At 33.0% G+C, this 14,684-nt stretch overlaps 1 protein-coding gene across 1 annotated transcript; it reads right to left on the bottom strand.

The window, feature by feature from the left end:
• Nucleotides 1-10,136: 10,136 nt before the first annotated feature.
• Nucleotides 10,137-13,020, bottom strand: LOC127723538 (E3 ubiquitin-protein ligase Midline-1-like). The gene has a single exon (XM_052230186.1). It carries the CDS (start codon nucleotides 13,009-13,011, stop codon nucleotides 11,077-11,079), a length of 1,935 nt encoding a protein of 644 aa, XP_052086146.1. The 5' UTR covers nucleotides 13,012-13,020; the 3' UTR covers nucleotides 10,137-11,076.
• Nucleotides 13,021-14,684: the final 1,664 nt, after the last annotated feature.

Here is a 14,684-nt window from a genome sequence, read left to right as displayed (position 1 = left end):
CAATGACTTTGAATATTTGCATAACTTACATGCTAAAGTATTGCTATTCTAATTTCAACATTTGCAGTATCAAAACTACAAAAAAAGGCGAGACATATCTCTGTGTTAACAGTTTATTTTACTATTTCAAACAAAAAGATATTAAATTTAAACTTTGAAGACAAAACCATAGGTATAGAAATTAGAAATTACATATCATCAAGTCAGTATGTTGACCACACATTGTCATAAAGCATGATATTCTCTTGATGTTATTTCTCAATGGCAGTAAAGCACACTCTTTGTGATGTTCATCTTGATCATAGAGGGGTTTTAAATATAAATTTGCTACTACTTAACAATACTTTAGTACAATACCAATTGCAACTAAAATTTTCAATTACAAACACGTTTTGCAAGATCTCAACATTGACGACTTCAAGTCTAAACCTCCTGATTGCACCTGTGCTAGTTCCCAATTCACATATAATACGGCTGGCCACGTTATTACCGGAGACCCCAACATTGTCAATAACACTTCCCTGCGAAATTTATTATCCAAAGGTCCGAAATATCATGAGCCTAAATCCATCAATTGGAAATACAACTTCAAAATACTGATGGATTCAGTCGAGGATTATGCCAGGCAATGGGCTTAACACGAGAAAGAAGACGTAGATACTCTTTCCGAATGGATTAAGGCTGTGAGGTCGTTGATACAAATCCGAATTAAGAAACTAAATGGGTCTATCAATACCCACGCTACGTCAATTTTTAAAAAAAGACCCAAATGTTGCAAAACACTTGTCCTACCTCCATGACAAACATGTTGTTGTCCCTGCAGATAAAGCCACAAACAACATCGTTTTTGTGTGTAAATATCATTACATAAACTGCTTGATAAACGAATTAGGTATTGACAATTCATTTGGAAACTCAACATATACCCTCACGACACTTACCAAAGTGGAAATCCTGGATAATCATAGGTCTGTTCAATGTTCCTTTGGAATTTCAACCAAAGATGAAGAACTGGATCTTCCATCACTGTATTGGATACCTAAACTGTATAGGTGTCCTTACAAACAATGGTATATTGCTGGGTCTTCCAAGTGCTCCACGAAACCTCTTTCTAAATTATTAACATCTATTTTATCAGCAATCGAGGCCGGGCTCCAAAGTTATTGTGAAACTGCCTATTCTAGAGGTGGCGTGAATCAGATGTGGATACTAAAAAATTCCAAAGATCTTTTAGAGTACATACAATCTAAGACTCTCTCATCTTGCAATAGTATTAAAACATATGACTTTTCTACACTTTACAGAAGTATTCCCCATTCCAAACTAAAAGACAAATTGAAAGAGTTGGTATTATTTTGTTTCATTAAAAAGAATGGCGAACGTAGATACAAGTATCTTGTCTTGGGGAGGGATAAATCCTACTTTGTAAAGAATCACTCTGATTCAAACAAAAAATTCTCTGAAACTGACATTATCAAGATGCTTGATTTCTTGATTGACAACATATTTGTTACGTTTGGAGGACGTGTTTTTCAACAGACTGTCGGAATTCCAATGGGAACCAATTGTGCCCCTCTTCTTGCCGACTTGTTTCTTTATTATTATGAGGCTGACTTCATACAGGAACTTCTTAGGAAGAAAGATAAGAAGTTAGCAATATCCTTAAACTTTACGTTCCGCTATATAGATGATGTTCTCTCGCTAAATAATACGAAATTTGGTGACTATGTTGAACGAATCTATCCCATCGAACAAGAGATAAAGGATACTACAGATACAGTTAAGTCTGCCTCATATCTTGACTTACATCTAGAAATTGACAATGAGGGTCGGTTTAAAAACAAATCTTTACAACAAAAGAGATGATTTCAGCTTCCCAATTGTGAACTTTCAATTTCTATGTAGCAACATTCGGAATATATATCTCCCAATTGATACGATATTCCCGGGCTTGTATTTCATATCATGATTTCCTTGATAGAGGATTGCTGCTCACAAGGAAGCTATTAAACCAAGAGTTCCAAATGGTGAAGTTGAAATCATTCCTTCGAAAATTTTTACGGACGCCATCACGAGTTGGTTGACCGTTATGGAATAACCGTTTCACAGATGATATCGGATATGTTCCTTATGTCGTAACTACAATACCCTATCCTTTTCACGAATGTGACCTACCGAATGAGACTATTTACCGGATTTGTAATAACATAAGCAACACGACGGGTGCCACATGTGGAGCAGGATCTGCTTACTCTTCCGGAGCACCTGAGATCACCCCCAGTTTTTGGTGGGGTTCGTGTTGCTTAGTCTTTAGTTTTCTATGTTGTGTCATCTGTACTATTATTTGTCTGTTTGTCTTTTTATATTTGGCCATGGCGTTGTCAGTTTGTTTTCAATCTTTGAGTTTGACTGTCCCTCTGGTATCTTTCGTCCCTCTTTTAGACTACAAGTATTACTGAATTACAAAACAAAATGAGAAAAATGTATTTGTATTTATTCCTAATTGAAATTTAGTCATGTTAATTGTCACCATGAGGTGTTATTCTACAAGGTTAGCTAGCAGATACAAGGTTAGCAGAATAATGGTTTCAATGATCTTCAAGGGATATTTCTAGTTTATTTCGCTTCAAACAAGTAGAAAAAGCGAGACTTAAGCCATGCTTGTTTCCAGTGGCAGCAATGTATTAGTTTGTGATTATGTCAGTTTATTATCAATTCATTGTTTTTGTTCTATGTATTGGTCATTTAATGTTTGTTTTTACTAGTTTAAAAGGCTTATATTTAGGGAATACGAAAATGATATTTGCAACTCGGTCTAGACGCCAATCAATCTTTTTACCTGACATTTTTGTGTTTTTTTAATCATTGGTTAATGGTTTTTTCTTTAGAATACACTGAAAATAAAAATATAAGAAGAGGTATACGGTAGCGCCATTGAAACACTTAAACGAAATTTGGTATAATTTATATTTTCATTAAAAAAAAATGACTCCAATTAAAATTATATCCTTCATTTGTTCCCGTTCTGATATGTCGTGCATCAGGATTATTTCGGTTCTTATACATCCCTGGCTGTGTGTTTTTCCTAATGAAGGTAAAACTAGAAAAGTGCTTCGGATACATGATATTTATAACGTGTTGTTTTCATTTTTATACGACCGCAAAAAAATTCTGCGGTCGTATATTGGTATGACGTTGGCGTCGTCGTCGTCGTCGTCCGAATACACATTGGTTTTCGCACTCTAACTTTAGTTTAAGTAAATGGATCTCTATGAAATTTTACCATAAGGTTCAATACCACAAAAGGAAGGTGGGGATTGATTTTGGGGGGTTATGGTACCAACAGTTAAGAAATCAGGGGCCAAAAAGGGGCCAAAAATAAGCATTTTCTAGTTTCCAGATATAACTTGTGGAACGGTGTATGGATCTCTCTGAAATTATACCACAAGTTTCCATACCACAAAGGGATGGTTAGGATTTGCTTTGGGGGTTATGGCTCAAACCGTTTATGAATTATGGGCAAAAAAGGGGGGAAAACAAGGTTGTCCTGGTTAATGGACAAATACTTAAGTACAAAACATAATTTAAAGCAGTGTAAGGGAGATAAATCAAATACATCATTGAAATTATCTCCCTTACACTGCTTTTAAATTATGTATAAAGTAATGGTTAATGAACAATTAAGACAATTTAAAACAGTGTAAGGGAGGTAATCCAAATACAATGTTCAGATTACTTCCCTTACAGTGCTTTTAAATTGTGTTTAAAGAAATGCATATTTATAAAGGAAGACCAGTAAAATATCTGCAAATGTTGCTTCTTTTTTTTTTAGAAAAAAGTCCATATGAAAGATTTGACACCATATTTTAAATTCTATTATAAAATATATTAAGTTAGCACTATGGTAAATTTAAATGGGTAATTATGGTTGCAAATTCCACTGGAAATTTGAATTGAGATTATGACCATATCTTGAGGGAAATAATTTTTTTGGGGAAAGGGGGGGGGGGGGGTAAAAAGAATTTGTGGGGGGTCAATTTTTTCTCATTTCAGATTTCAGAAATTAAAAAGAATTATTCTTCAAATATTATTTTTTTTTTCAAATTTCAAATATTGAAAAATTTCAAGAAGTAATCCTTAATTGCACAGTATGGCGCATTAGATTTGTAAAATCTTTGACCACATTTATTTATTTGTTATGCCGAATCTGACCGTGTATTTAGATTTTTTATTTTGGGTCCAGTTTTCAAATTGGTCTACATTAAGGTCCAAAGGGTCCAAAGTTAAACTTTGTTTGATTTCAACAAAAAATGAACATATGGGGTTCTTTGATATGCTGAATCTAACCATGTATTTAGATTTTTTATTTGTGGGCCCCGCTATCAAATTGGTTCATATTGAGGTCAAAAGGGTCCAAAATTAAACTTAGTTTGATTTTAACAAAAATTGAATTCTTAGAGTTCTTTGATATGCTGAATCTAAACATGTGTTTAGATTTTTGATTATGGGCCCAGTTTTCAAGTTGGTCCAAGTTGGGGTCCAAAATTAAACTTTGTTTGATTTCAACAAAAATTGAATATATGGGGTTCTTTGATAACCTGAATCTAACCATGTATTTAGATTTTTTATTTGTGGGCTCCGCCATCAAATTGGTTCATATTGAGGTCAAAAGGGTCCAAAATTAATCTTTGTTTTATTTCATCAAAAATTGAATTATTGGGGTTCTTTGATATGCCAAATCTAACCGTGTATTTAGATTTTTAATTTTGGGTCCTGTTTTTTTAAATTGGTCTACATTAAGGTCCAAAGGGTTCAAAATTAAACTTTGTTTGATTTTAACAAAAAATGAATTCTTGGAGTTCTTTGATATGCTGAATCTAAACATGTGTTTAGATTTTTGATTATGGGCCCAGTTTTCAAGTTGGTCCAAGTTGGGGTCCAAAATTAAACTTTGTTTGATTTCAACAAAAATTGAATATATGGGGTTCTTTGATATGCTGAATCTAAACATGTATTTTGATTTTTGGGCCCCGTTATCAAATTGGTCCACATTGAGGTCAAAAGGGTCCAAAATTAAACTTTGTTTGATTTCATCAAAAATTGAATTCTTTGGATTCTTTGATATGCTGAATCTAACCATGTATTTAGATTTTGGATATTGGACCATAATATGTAAATTAAAAAAAATTAAGTTCTTAGACCACATTCATTCTGTGTCAGAAACCTATGCTGTGTCAAATATTTAATCACAATCCAAATTCAGAGCTGTATCAAGCTTGAATGTTGTGTCCATACTTGCCCCAACTGTTCAGGGTTCGACCTCTGCGGTCGTATCAAGCTGCGCCCAGCGGAGCATTTTATTTTAGCCAGTCTGCAAAAGCAATTTAGTTTCTGAGCAGATCTATTTACTTACGAAAGTAAGTTGTCGATCTATTTTACAAACAAACAAAATACAAACGAATACATTGGAGTGATGAGAAAAAAAATTGTTTGTAAAGTATTGTTTATTTGATTAGTATATAATTATGATAGAAATGCGTACTAATATACGAAGTCGACTTTGTTCAGTTCTATAGTTATTTTAATCAATTTCACAAATGAGGACTTTTCCAATAGAAAAAAATGTCAATAAAAATTTATTACTGTTTTGTTGAAATCGAATTACCCAGGGATAATCCGTAATTGTCGGGTCTATATCCGAAATAGGAATTATTCTAACTAGCTGTCCAGCTGAAGTTACCTGATGGATGTCTTTAGAATAAAACACATATGCGTAAATGTTCCCGTCAAAGTCCATGTCCTGGCAGTAAGCATAACTTAATTGGCTGTTAATGTATTCCAATCCTTTGTCTCTTGACGATTTCAAGCACAGAATTTGTGCCATTCATATAAATGTATTCGTCTTTCTCGCAACAAGTCACAAATCTAGAGTCTTGACCTGTTTTATAATCTTTTATTTTTACACCAGTTTCAGAATTCTACCACGTTATATTGTTGTTATATCCAGTTAGGAACTCACCTTTTAGATAATATAATCCCCAAACAGGAGCGTCGGATTAATGCAAATGGATATATATTCAGTATATCAATTTGGCGTGAATCCGAAGAAACCGCTATTTTCCTATCGCTAATTATTGTAACATCGGTTGGTGATGACGCAATCTTTAATTCCTCTTTCTTTAACCCATTATGGTCGCAAATAGTATTCTGTAGTTCGATCTGTCTGTCAGAATGATATTCTCATCGACGAAAACCCCGCTTAAAAGTCCGTTGCTAGCATAAAAATCAATAGTAAACAAAACATTGATACAACCTGAATGGAAATTTACTTTCTTCAGACCTTTTGCCATGTATGCTGATTTTACCTCAACATTTAAACTACCGAGACAGTTAAGGTTACTTTTTTCTGGTTTGAATGACACAGACGCATCATTTACTTCACACACTACGTTTGATATCTCATTTTTGATAAAAGGAATTCCACTTAAAATTTCTTCCATTTTTACCAGAACTTGAAGATCGGCACTATGAAGAGAACATGATTCAAATATATTTTCCCAGTTATCAATAGTACTTTTCAGGCTATCTATTGCAGTAGCATTATCGCTCAGTTTTAAAATTAACCTTTTCTTCGTATCATGTGTTTCGTTCTGCAATTTAAGTTCAAATTCATTTAAACGTTTAATGATGTTATCCTTTTGGGACTTAAGATCAGTCAAAAACACTTCAATATCTTGCTCAAAAGTTGTCATGCTGTCTTTATTGTAAAGAATAACCTTTCCTAACGGCACTACATTGGGACAAACTGGACATTTGAAATCTATAAGGGTTTCTTCTTTAACAGTTGAAAGAATGTAAGTATTAACACACAATTTAACTCACAAAAGGTATGTAATAAAATGGGGAATGTGTTAAAGAGACAACAACCCGACCAGAGAGCAAAAAACAGCCGAAGGCCTCCAATGGGTCTTCAACAGCGACAAAATCCCGCACCCGGAGGCGGGCTGCAGCTGGCCCCTAAACAGAAATGTGTTGCTGTACTAGTTCAGTGAAAATGGACGTTATACTAAACTCCAAAACATATAAATGAATTAAAATTAAAAATCATACAAGACTAACAAAGGCTAGAGGCATGGTAGATAATTAGGATTACTGAAAGTCTCTAGGCATATTGAGCAAGTCAATAATTGTTAAAAATCGTTATGCACATCATATATCTGTGGATCTTTGGAGGACGCCATTTTGCTGTGTTATCTTTAAACACCCTCGTTTGAAGTTCAATATACATGCATGTATTATTAATCAGTAAATCTCTGTTTTTAATGTGAAAATCTGAATTTACATTCAAAGGACTTAGGTTAATGATACTTATTTAACGTAAAAACACGTCGTAATATTTTCGGGTAATTCATATGAAAAAAAATAAAATTTCACTTTAGAATTTGTAATTTGTCTCTGAATTATATCTTTTTTTTCATTTTGCTGGGTTATCTGTAAACGTCTTTGTATAAAGTTTTTTTGCATAGGTGTATTAATATTTCTAAGTTTTTAATCTGATACTCAATATTTACATTTCATGCCTTGCATGCATTACAATATAATGCAATTTTAAGTGATTTTGATGTGAAAAAAATCATTTTATTTTAATTTGTCTCGTTCTTTCAATTTTCAATACTCATAAAAAATTATAATGATTATAAAAAAAACTAAAAAAGTATATATACAAAAATAGTATCTTTTGCGTTGATTGATTGAATGTTGTTTGCTTAAACAGGTAAATTTTTGAGCATATTCAAAATGATTAATGGTTTTTGACCTGGAGTAGATATCTTGTATTCTGGAGAAAGTGACCCGTGCAAGCAATGGTATAAAAAATATTTTAATCACAGTGTGCTTCGACGTCATTTACTTCGAAGTGGATGGTGTTGATTAAAGCCATAGCGCGTAAAAGATTGCCAGAGCGAAAACAGTTACAACTGAAAGCTGTTTGACATATATGATTTATATTTCCAAGGGCCATTACTCTTATACAAATATCTGACAGTATTGGTTTTTAGAGCTCAATCGAGATATTGTTCGTCTAACCCTTCCAATTAAAATGTATACATTTAAACGTCATATACCTGTCAAGAACTAAAACGGCGAGACAGCTTAATAACAAGTTTTTTTTGGGGTAAAAAAAATATAAATTCCTCATGGGTATATATTATATATTAAATCCATTAAATACTCTAATCGGTACTTGTCTGCGATCAAGATTGATTTTATTGGTGCATAAGTTGTTCTGTACATATTCCAGTCTGATTTAGTTGATGTTCAAAGATGTATTATTTGCACAATGCCATTGATGGATGTTTTATTTTAGTAAGTCAGAAAACCTGTATTCAAATTTTCTCCTTTCCAATAAACTCATCATAGATACCAGCCTTAAAAATGTGTACGCCAGACGCGCGTTTCATCTACAAAAGTCTCACCAGTGATGCTCGAATAAACAAAAGCTAAAGAGGCAAAATAAAGTACAAAGTTGAAGAATATTGAGGATCCAATTCCGACAGCTAAAAGTAATGTATTACTGTTGTAGAAAATTGTTGGTATCTCGAAAAATTCCAATTAAAGACTTTAATGTTTGTGCTGTCTCCGTAAGGTCGCTATCTAAAGTTCTTAAGAATGTATCCGGTAAATAGTTATGATGATTGAAAAATATACAACGAGAACAAGGCTATCATGTATTATTATCTTGATCCTATAAATATGAAAGAAAACTGTTGAATTGAGAACACCTTTAAGCAAGGTATATGACACAATTAATAGGATTTTTTTTGTGTTGGTGACCATGATATTTAATGGTTATTTCTAAACCACATTCATGCATTAAAAACATGGTTTACTATGATGAACTGTAAAATATATAAATGCAAAATGCAGCCGTGGTACTGACGTAAACCAAAGGTTTGGATAGCAAAATTTGCGCGACAATAATTTACCCAATGATCAATCCTCAATAAGAAGATACACATCAAGTTACCAAATAACAAATGAGAATACTCCAGAAGGAGCGAAACCGGATGAGTCGACAGAGTAATCGCTTTCTGCAATACATGAATCATGTATGCACCCGCCATACGAATCAACACTCAGTTAAAATGTCAATCTCAATCGGGAAAAGGACAAATATATACAGCGTATTAAAACATAAAAAAACGTTTCTAAATAGAACAACAAGAACGAGGGAGTTGAATTAACCAAAATGTATTTATGGAGACATTTAAACGCCATACAATGGGTAACGGATATATATATATGTAATTAATGAGAAATTAAAAGTTCAAGTTGTCAAAGGGAAAACTTAATTCGATAGTTTTTCATTGACTACAATATGTCGTCTATCGACGTCAATTCTAAGGAAAGCAGACATCTTAGTTTCAGTAATATCACTAATGTTAAATTTAAATGATATTTGAGATGAGGACAATCGCTGAAATGTCGGTTATATCGTGACATAATAGATTTGTTTGTATCAATACCAAAGAAATGGTAAAGAAATTATACATACATTGTTTTAGATGCAGATATGTTTTGTTTTAAAATTGGAAAGAAATTGAAACTTTAAGTTGTCAATTGGAATACTGAAATACTAAGTAGATAAGTTGTTCGTGGATCGTAGTTTGAAGTCGTCTATCGATATCAATTCCAATATACCGATTAAGATAGGTAGCAGACATTCTGAGTTCGGTAGTATCCTTAATGTTATTTTAAATTAATATTTGAAACATGTTGAAAATTATCGCTGAAACGTGGGTTATTGGGTAACATGAAATAATTGTTAAACCATGCCAAATAAATAGTATTAAACTGCTCTTCTTTGTTCATACTACAGATACTACTATTGGAATTTAAAATTCAGAATACAGAATATCAATCCTATTGTTTTCTGCCGAGTTGATGTCCTCTTTCCTGAGAGACATCTAGACAATAATTCATGATATTACTGAAACACATTCCTTTATATAATGATTTGGATAACAACACCTACTGCATATTCCTATATATGAATATCCGTCCCACAATTTGAATTTGATGATATTTTACAATGAAATAAGACATTGGTATTGTTTTTGAGGAAAATAAAATGAAAACTTGTTTTAAATTTGTATTCAGATTAGTGTGCATAAATTATATTCCAATGATTATTTTTTTACTTTTAGAAATGAAAAAAAAAAAACAAAACAAAAAGAATTGAAATAACGGGAATCGACAATACTATATTGAACAGTTCAACAGACCCTGATTTTCCAGCACTTGATAATTTTTTTAATTTTATGAAGCGCTAGAAAAAGATAGGTTGTTGATCTGTTTCACTTATTTAAAAAGATTTTACTACCTAAAAAATATTTAAACATCTTAATTTTAAGGTCAATTGTATATCACTGTCGCCAAGTTGCAGTACATCGAGTTAACAAACGTACAAGTGAAGATAAAAAAACACAAAAGCAAAAAGCAATATCGCTATCAGAGCCGCAGTCCTTTTTTCCTCGATCGTGACATCACCGATTGGGATATCACCAAATTTCGTCTTTTTCATGAGCAACAGGAAACTAAGGTAACAGGATCTGCTTACTTTGCCAGTGCACCTAAGATCACCAACGGTTTTGGTAGGGTTCGTGTTTCACAGTCCTTATTCTTCTTAGCAGTGCTTTATAGACTGTTATTTGCCTCCTTGTCGTTTTTCTTTTTGGTTGTGCTATTGTCGTGTTGTTACGACTTCTTATTTTTCATAGTCCCTTTTAAATTCGGTCTGTTCTTTAAAACAAGGTCGGTAAGTGAAAAAAAAATAGTGGACATTACTGTCTTCAAAAACATTTAAAAATTAGTTTCTGAGTCGGCCTGCAAACGAACGGAATCTTAATAAGTTACCGATCCGTTTTACAAATGAATACATCAGCATGATGTGAAAAGAACGTTTGTTTGTAAGTAACAGTTTGTTTAATGTATATGATTATGATAATAATGCAACTAATATACATTGGTCTACAGCCCATTATCTTACTCCCGACTATGTTCAGTAGTATAGTTATTCTAAACAATTTCACAAATGAAAACTTTTCCAGTATAATGAAATGTCAATAAAAATTTATTACTGTTTGGTTGAAATCGAAGTACCCAGGGATAATCCGTTATTGTCGGGTCTATTTGAGATGTAGGAATGATTCTTATAAGTTGTCCGGTGGATGTCAGCTGATGGATATTTTTAGTAAGATAACCAGTAGTGTAAATGTTCCCGTCATAGTCAATGTCCTGGCTGTAAGCATAACTTAATTTGTTATTACTGTATTCAAATCCTCTGCCTTTAGACGATTTAAAGCAAACAGAATTGCTGCCATTCATATATATGTATTCGTCTTTTTCATAACTAGTAACAAATCTTGTGTCTATATTTGTTTTATAAGTTTCTATTTGTACACCAGTTTCAGAATTCAACCACGTTATAGTGTTGGAATTTGCGGTTATAAATTCACCCTCTAAATAACATAATCCCCAAACAGGAGCCTTGACACGTAGTGTACGGATAAAAATAAATGGATTTATGTTCAGTATATGAATTTGGCGTGAATCCGAAGCGACGGCTATTTTCTTATCGCTCATTCTTACAACGTCGGTTGGTTTGCTTGCAAGCTTCAATTCCTCTTTCCTGGAGCCATTTTGGTCGCTGTGCAGTATTCTGTAATTCACCCTGTCTGTCAGAATAATAAAATCATCGATAAAAACTCCGCTTAAAAATCTTTCACCGACATTCTTAACATCAACATCGATGGTTACCAGAACATTGACACGACCTGAATGGAAATTTACCTTCTTCAAACCAAGTGCTGTGTGTACCGATCTTTCCGTAGCCGTTAAACTGCCGAGACAGTTAAGGTTTATATCTTCTGGTTCGAATGAAATCGACGCGTCTTTTACTCCATAAACAACATTTGCTATCTCTTTCTCCATCTGAGGAATTCTACTCGAAATTTCTTCCATTTTAACTAGAACTTGAAGATCAGAACTCTGATGAGTGCATACTTCAAATATAGTTTTCCAGTTATCAACAGTACTTTTCAGGCTTGACATCACAATAGCTTCATCGCTCATTTTCAAAGTTACTTTTTTCTTTGTAGCATGTGTTTCGTTCTGCAACTGTAGTTCAAGCTCATTTAGACGTTTAATAATATTTTCCTTTTGGGACTTAATATCAGTCAAAACAACTTCAGCATCTTGCTCAAAAGTTGTCATGTTGTCTTTATGGTTGAGAATAACATTTCCTAATTCGGCACTAGTTTCTTTCAATTTCACCATGAGTTCCCGTGCTTTCGTTGATTGTTTTATACCAGAAGTTACCTTGTCTACGGTAACAACCTGTTCACATTTCCTATGATGAACAGTGGCACAAACAGTACAACATGATTTTGAATGATCATTGCAAAATATTTCGATGTTCTTATCCGGATGTTCTTCACAATTGACGAATCCGAAATTCTTCGATGAGGTTGTATATTCTTCTATATTTTGAAGTGGTATTGTTTTGTGATTTCTGGATATTTTATACAACTTATGATTAGTTTCGCACGGTTCGCAATATGTTTCTTCGCATACAGTGCAGAAGGAGATTGCCTTCTGTGAAACGTTTTTCTGTTCACATGTATCGCAAAGCTTTTCCGATTGCTGTATTGCTTTTCTATCAATCATTGAAACTATAAAATAATTCCCTGGTAATTTTGCAGCCCATGTTTCTGGTTTAGCTTGACTGTTATCGAACGGCACTAGGTTTCGACAAAGTGGACATTTGAATCCATCAGGTTTGTCTTCTTTAACAGTTGAAATAATATAAGTATTAACACACAACTCACAAAATGTATGTAGACATGGAAGATACTTTGGATTTCGGAAAGTCTCTAGGCATATTGAACAAGTCAATAAATCATTAAATTCTTTTTGTACAGTGGCTCCCCGTGCGTCTTGTAAGGACGCCATTTGCTTGTGTTGTCTTTAAACTTCCTTGTTCAAAGTTCAACATGTATAACTATACCAGTCAGTTATGGTGTTTAATCTGAAAATCAGTATTGATGCATAACAAACATTACAACGTCATGTAATTTAGTGTGATTAACATGAGAAAATTAATTTCATTTTAATATGTCCCTAAACTTTTCATTATTTATAAAAAATGATAAAAATGCCTAATATTTTCAATTGTCAGGAAGACTCGTATTGAATTTCGTGGATACTTAATTTCGTGGTATTCGGTTGCCAAAGTCTGCATACAAGCCTATAGAAAATTTGTCATTCGTTGAACATTTAGTTTCGTGGTTCACCTGTACCAACGAATTCCACGAAAATTGGTATCCAACTAATAATATTGAATCCACAGTATAGAACTTTAGTTTAAGTTTAAACCATTTACCATGTTTACGAAACTTCATCGTAAAAGTGGCATAGTTTTAGTCATAATAGGAGTTCCTATGGGAAATTATATTGTCTATCCAGAAGAACAGCGTACTGGCTGTATAGGTCACGGAAAAAAATAATCGTTTATGTACGGAGATAGGACATGAAATTTCAAGAAGAACAAATATCAACAGCCTAGAACAGAATACGCCAAATGCGTCGACATGGCTTATTCAAACCGAAATTAACCGTTTCTGTTAACATTTTGGATATAGTTTCTAAAACTGTTCGTTAAAACCGTTCTCATGGGCGTAGAATGAATCGCAATCAAAGAAAATTTCGTACCAACAATACGAATATTTTGGATCTAATTTCTTTTTCAAAAAACAACGGCAGACATTATCTGTTAACCAAGCTCTGCTCTTTACCTGTTAATAAATTACATCAAATTTTAGGGCATTGCAACACAATTTCATATTGCAGTCCTAAGTATGAAATCGTCCAAATAATAATTGCATATTGTTATTCTAAACTGTTTCCCAAAATTGATCGCCCTGAAGATCATAAAAACATTTTATTAAAATCAAATATGTCAATAAAGGTTTTGATTTTGTAAATATACGTGTATACGCAATGAATATGTAAAAGTAAACTTTATGAAAAAACGACTTTTGAAGACGTGCGTGACCACAAAAAAATAAGGAAAAGAAAAATAAGTAGTGATTGCCACATGTGTCACGACAGATTGTTTAAAAGGATTTATGTGTATGGTTTCTTGAATATTTCATATGAACATAGAGTCGTATAGTGAACAAACATATCATAACCACATCACAGCTTAAGGCCTCTTCTGAACTTTTCAAGGTCCCTACTATGTATAGGTTACCTAAACTACACACAAAAAAAAGTAAAATATCGTTTCATCTCGGCCTCTAGTAAGTGTTCTACAACTTATCTTTCAATGCTTTTAACTATTTCCTTAACTACAATCAAAGAACTTATCATTAACTTTTGTAATAGAATATATGAACAACGTGGAATTAACTATTTTTGGAATTTAAAAAATGTTTTAGATAATTACGTGCTTTTGATTCTGTTGACAGTTTTGACTTTTCAACTCTTTATACTATACTTCCACACAATCTTATCAAACAAATGTTTTCCTATTAAATGAAATGGTCGTTTGGTAAATCTGAAAGCAAATATATTTGTTGCAACTCATTTAAAGCCTTCTTCTCTAATGAGAAAGGTAAATATGC

Source organism: Mytilus californianus, unplaced genomic scaffold (genome assembly GCF_021869535.1).
Source record: "Mytilus californianus isolate M0D057914Y unplaced genomic scaffold, xbMytCali1.0.p SCAF_13, whole genome shotgun sequence".
Lineage (NCBI taxonomy): Eukaryota > Metazoa > Mollusca > Bivalvia > Mytilida > Mytilidae > Mytilus > Mytilus californianus.
This window is presented reverse-complemented; position numbering and strand designations above follow the sequence as displayed.

Bases quoted from the DNA above. Each gene is read 5' to 3' on its own strand.
- LOC127723538 (XM_052230186.1), bottom strand. From the start codon at position 13,011: ATGGCGTCCTTACAAGACGCACGGGGAGCCACTGTACAAAAAGAATTT.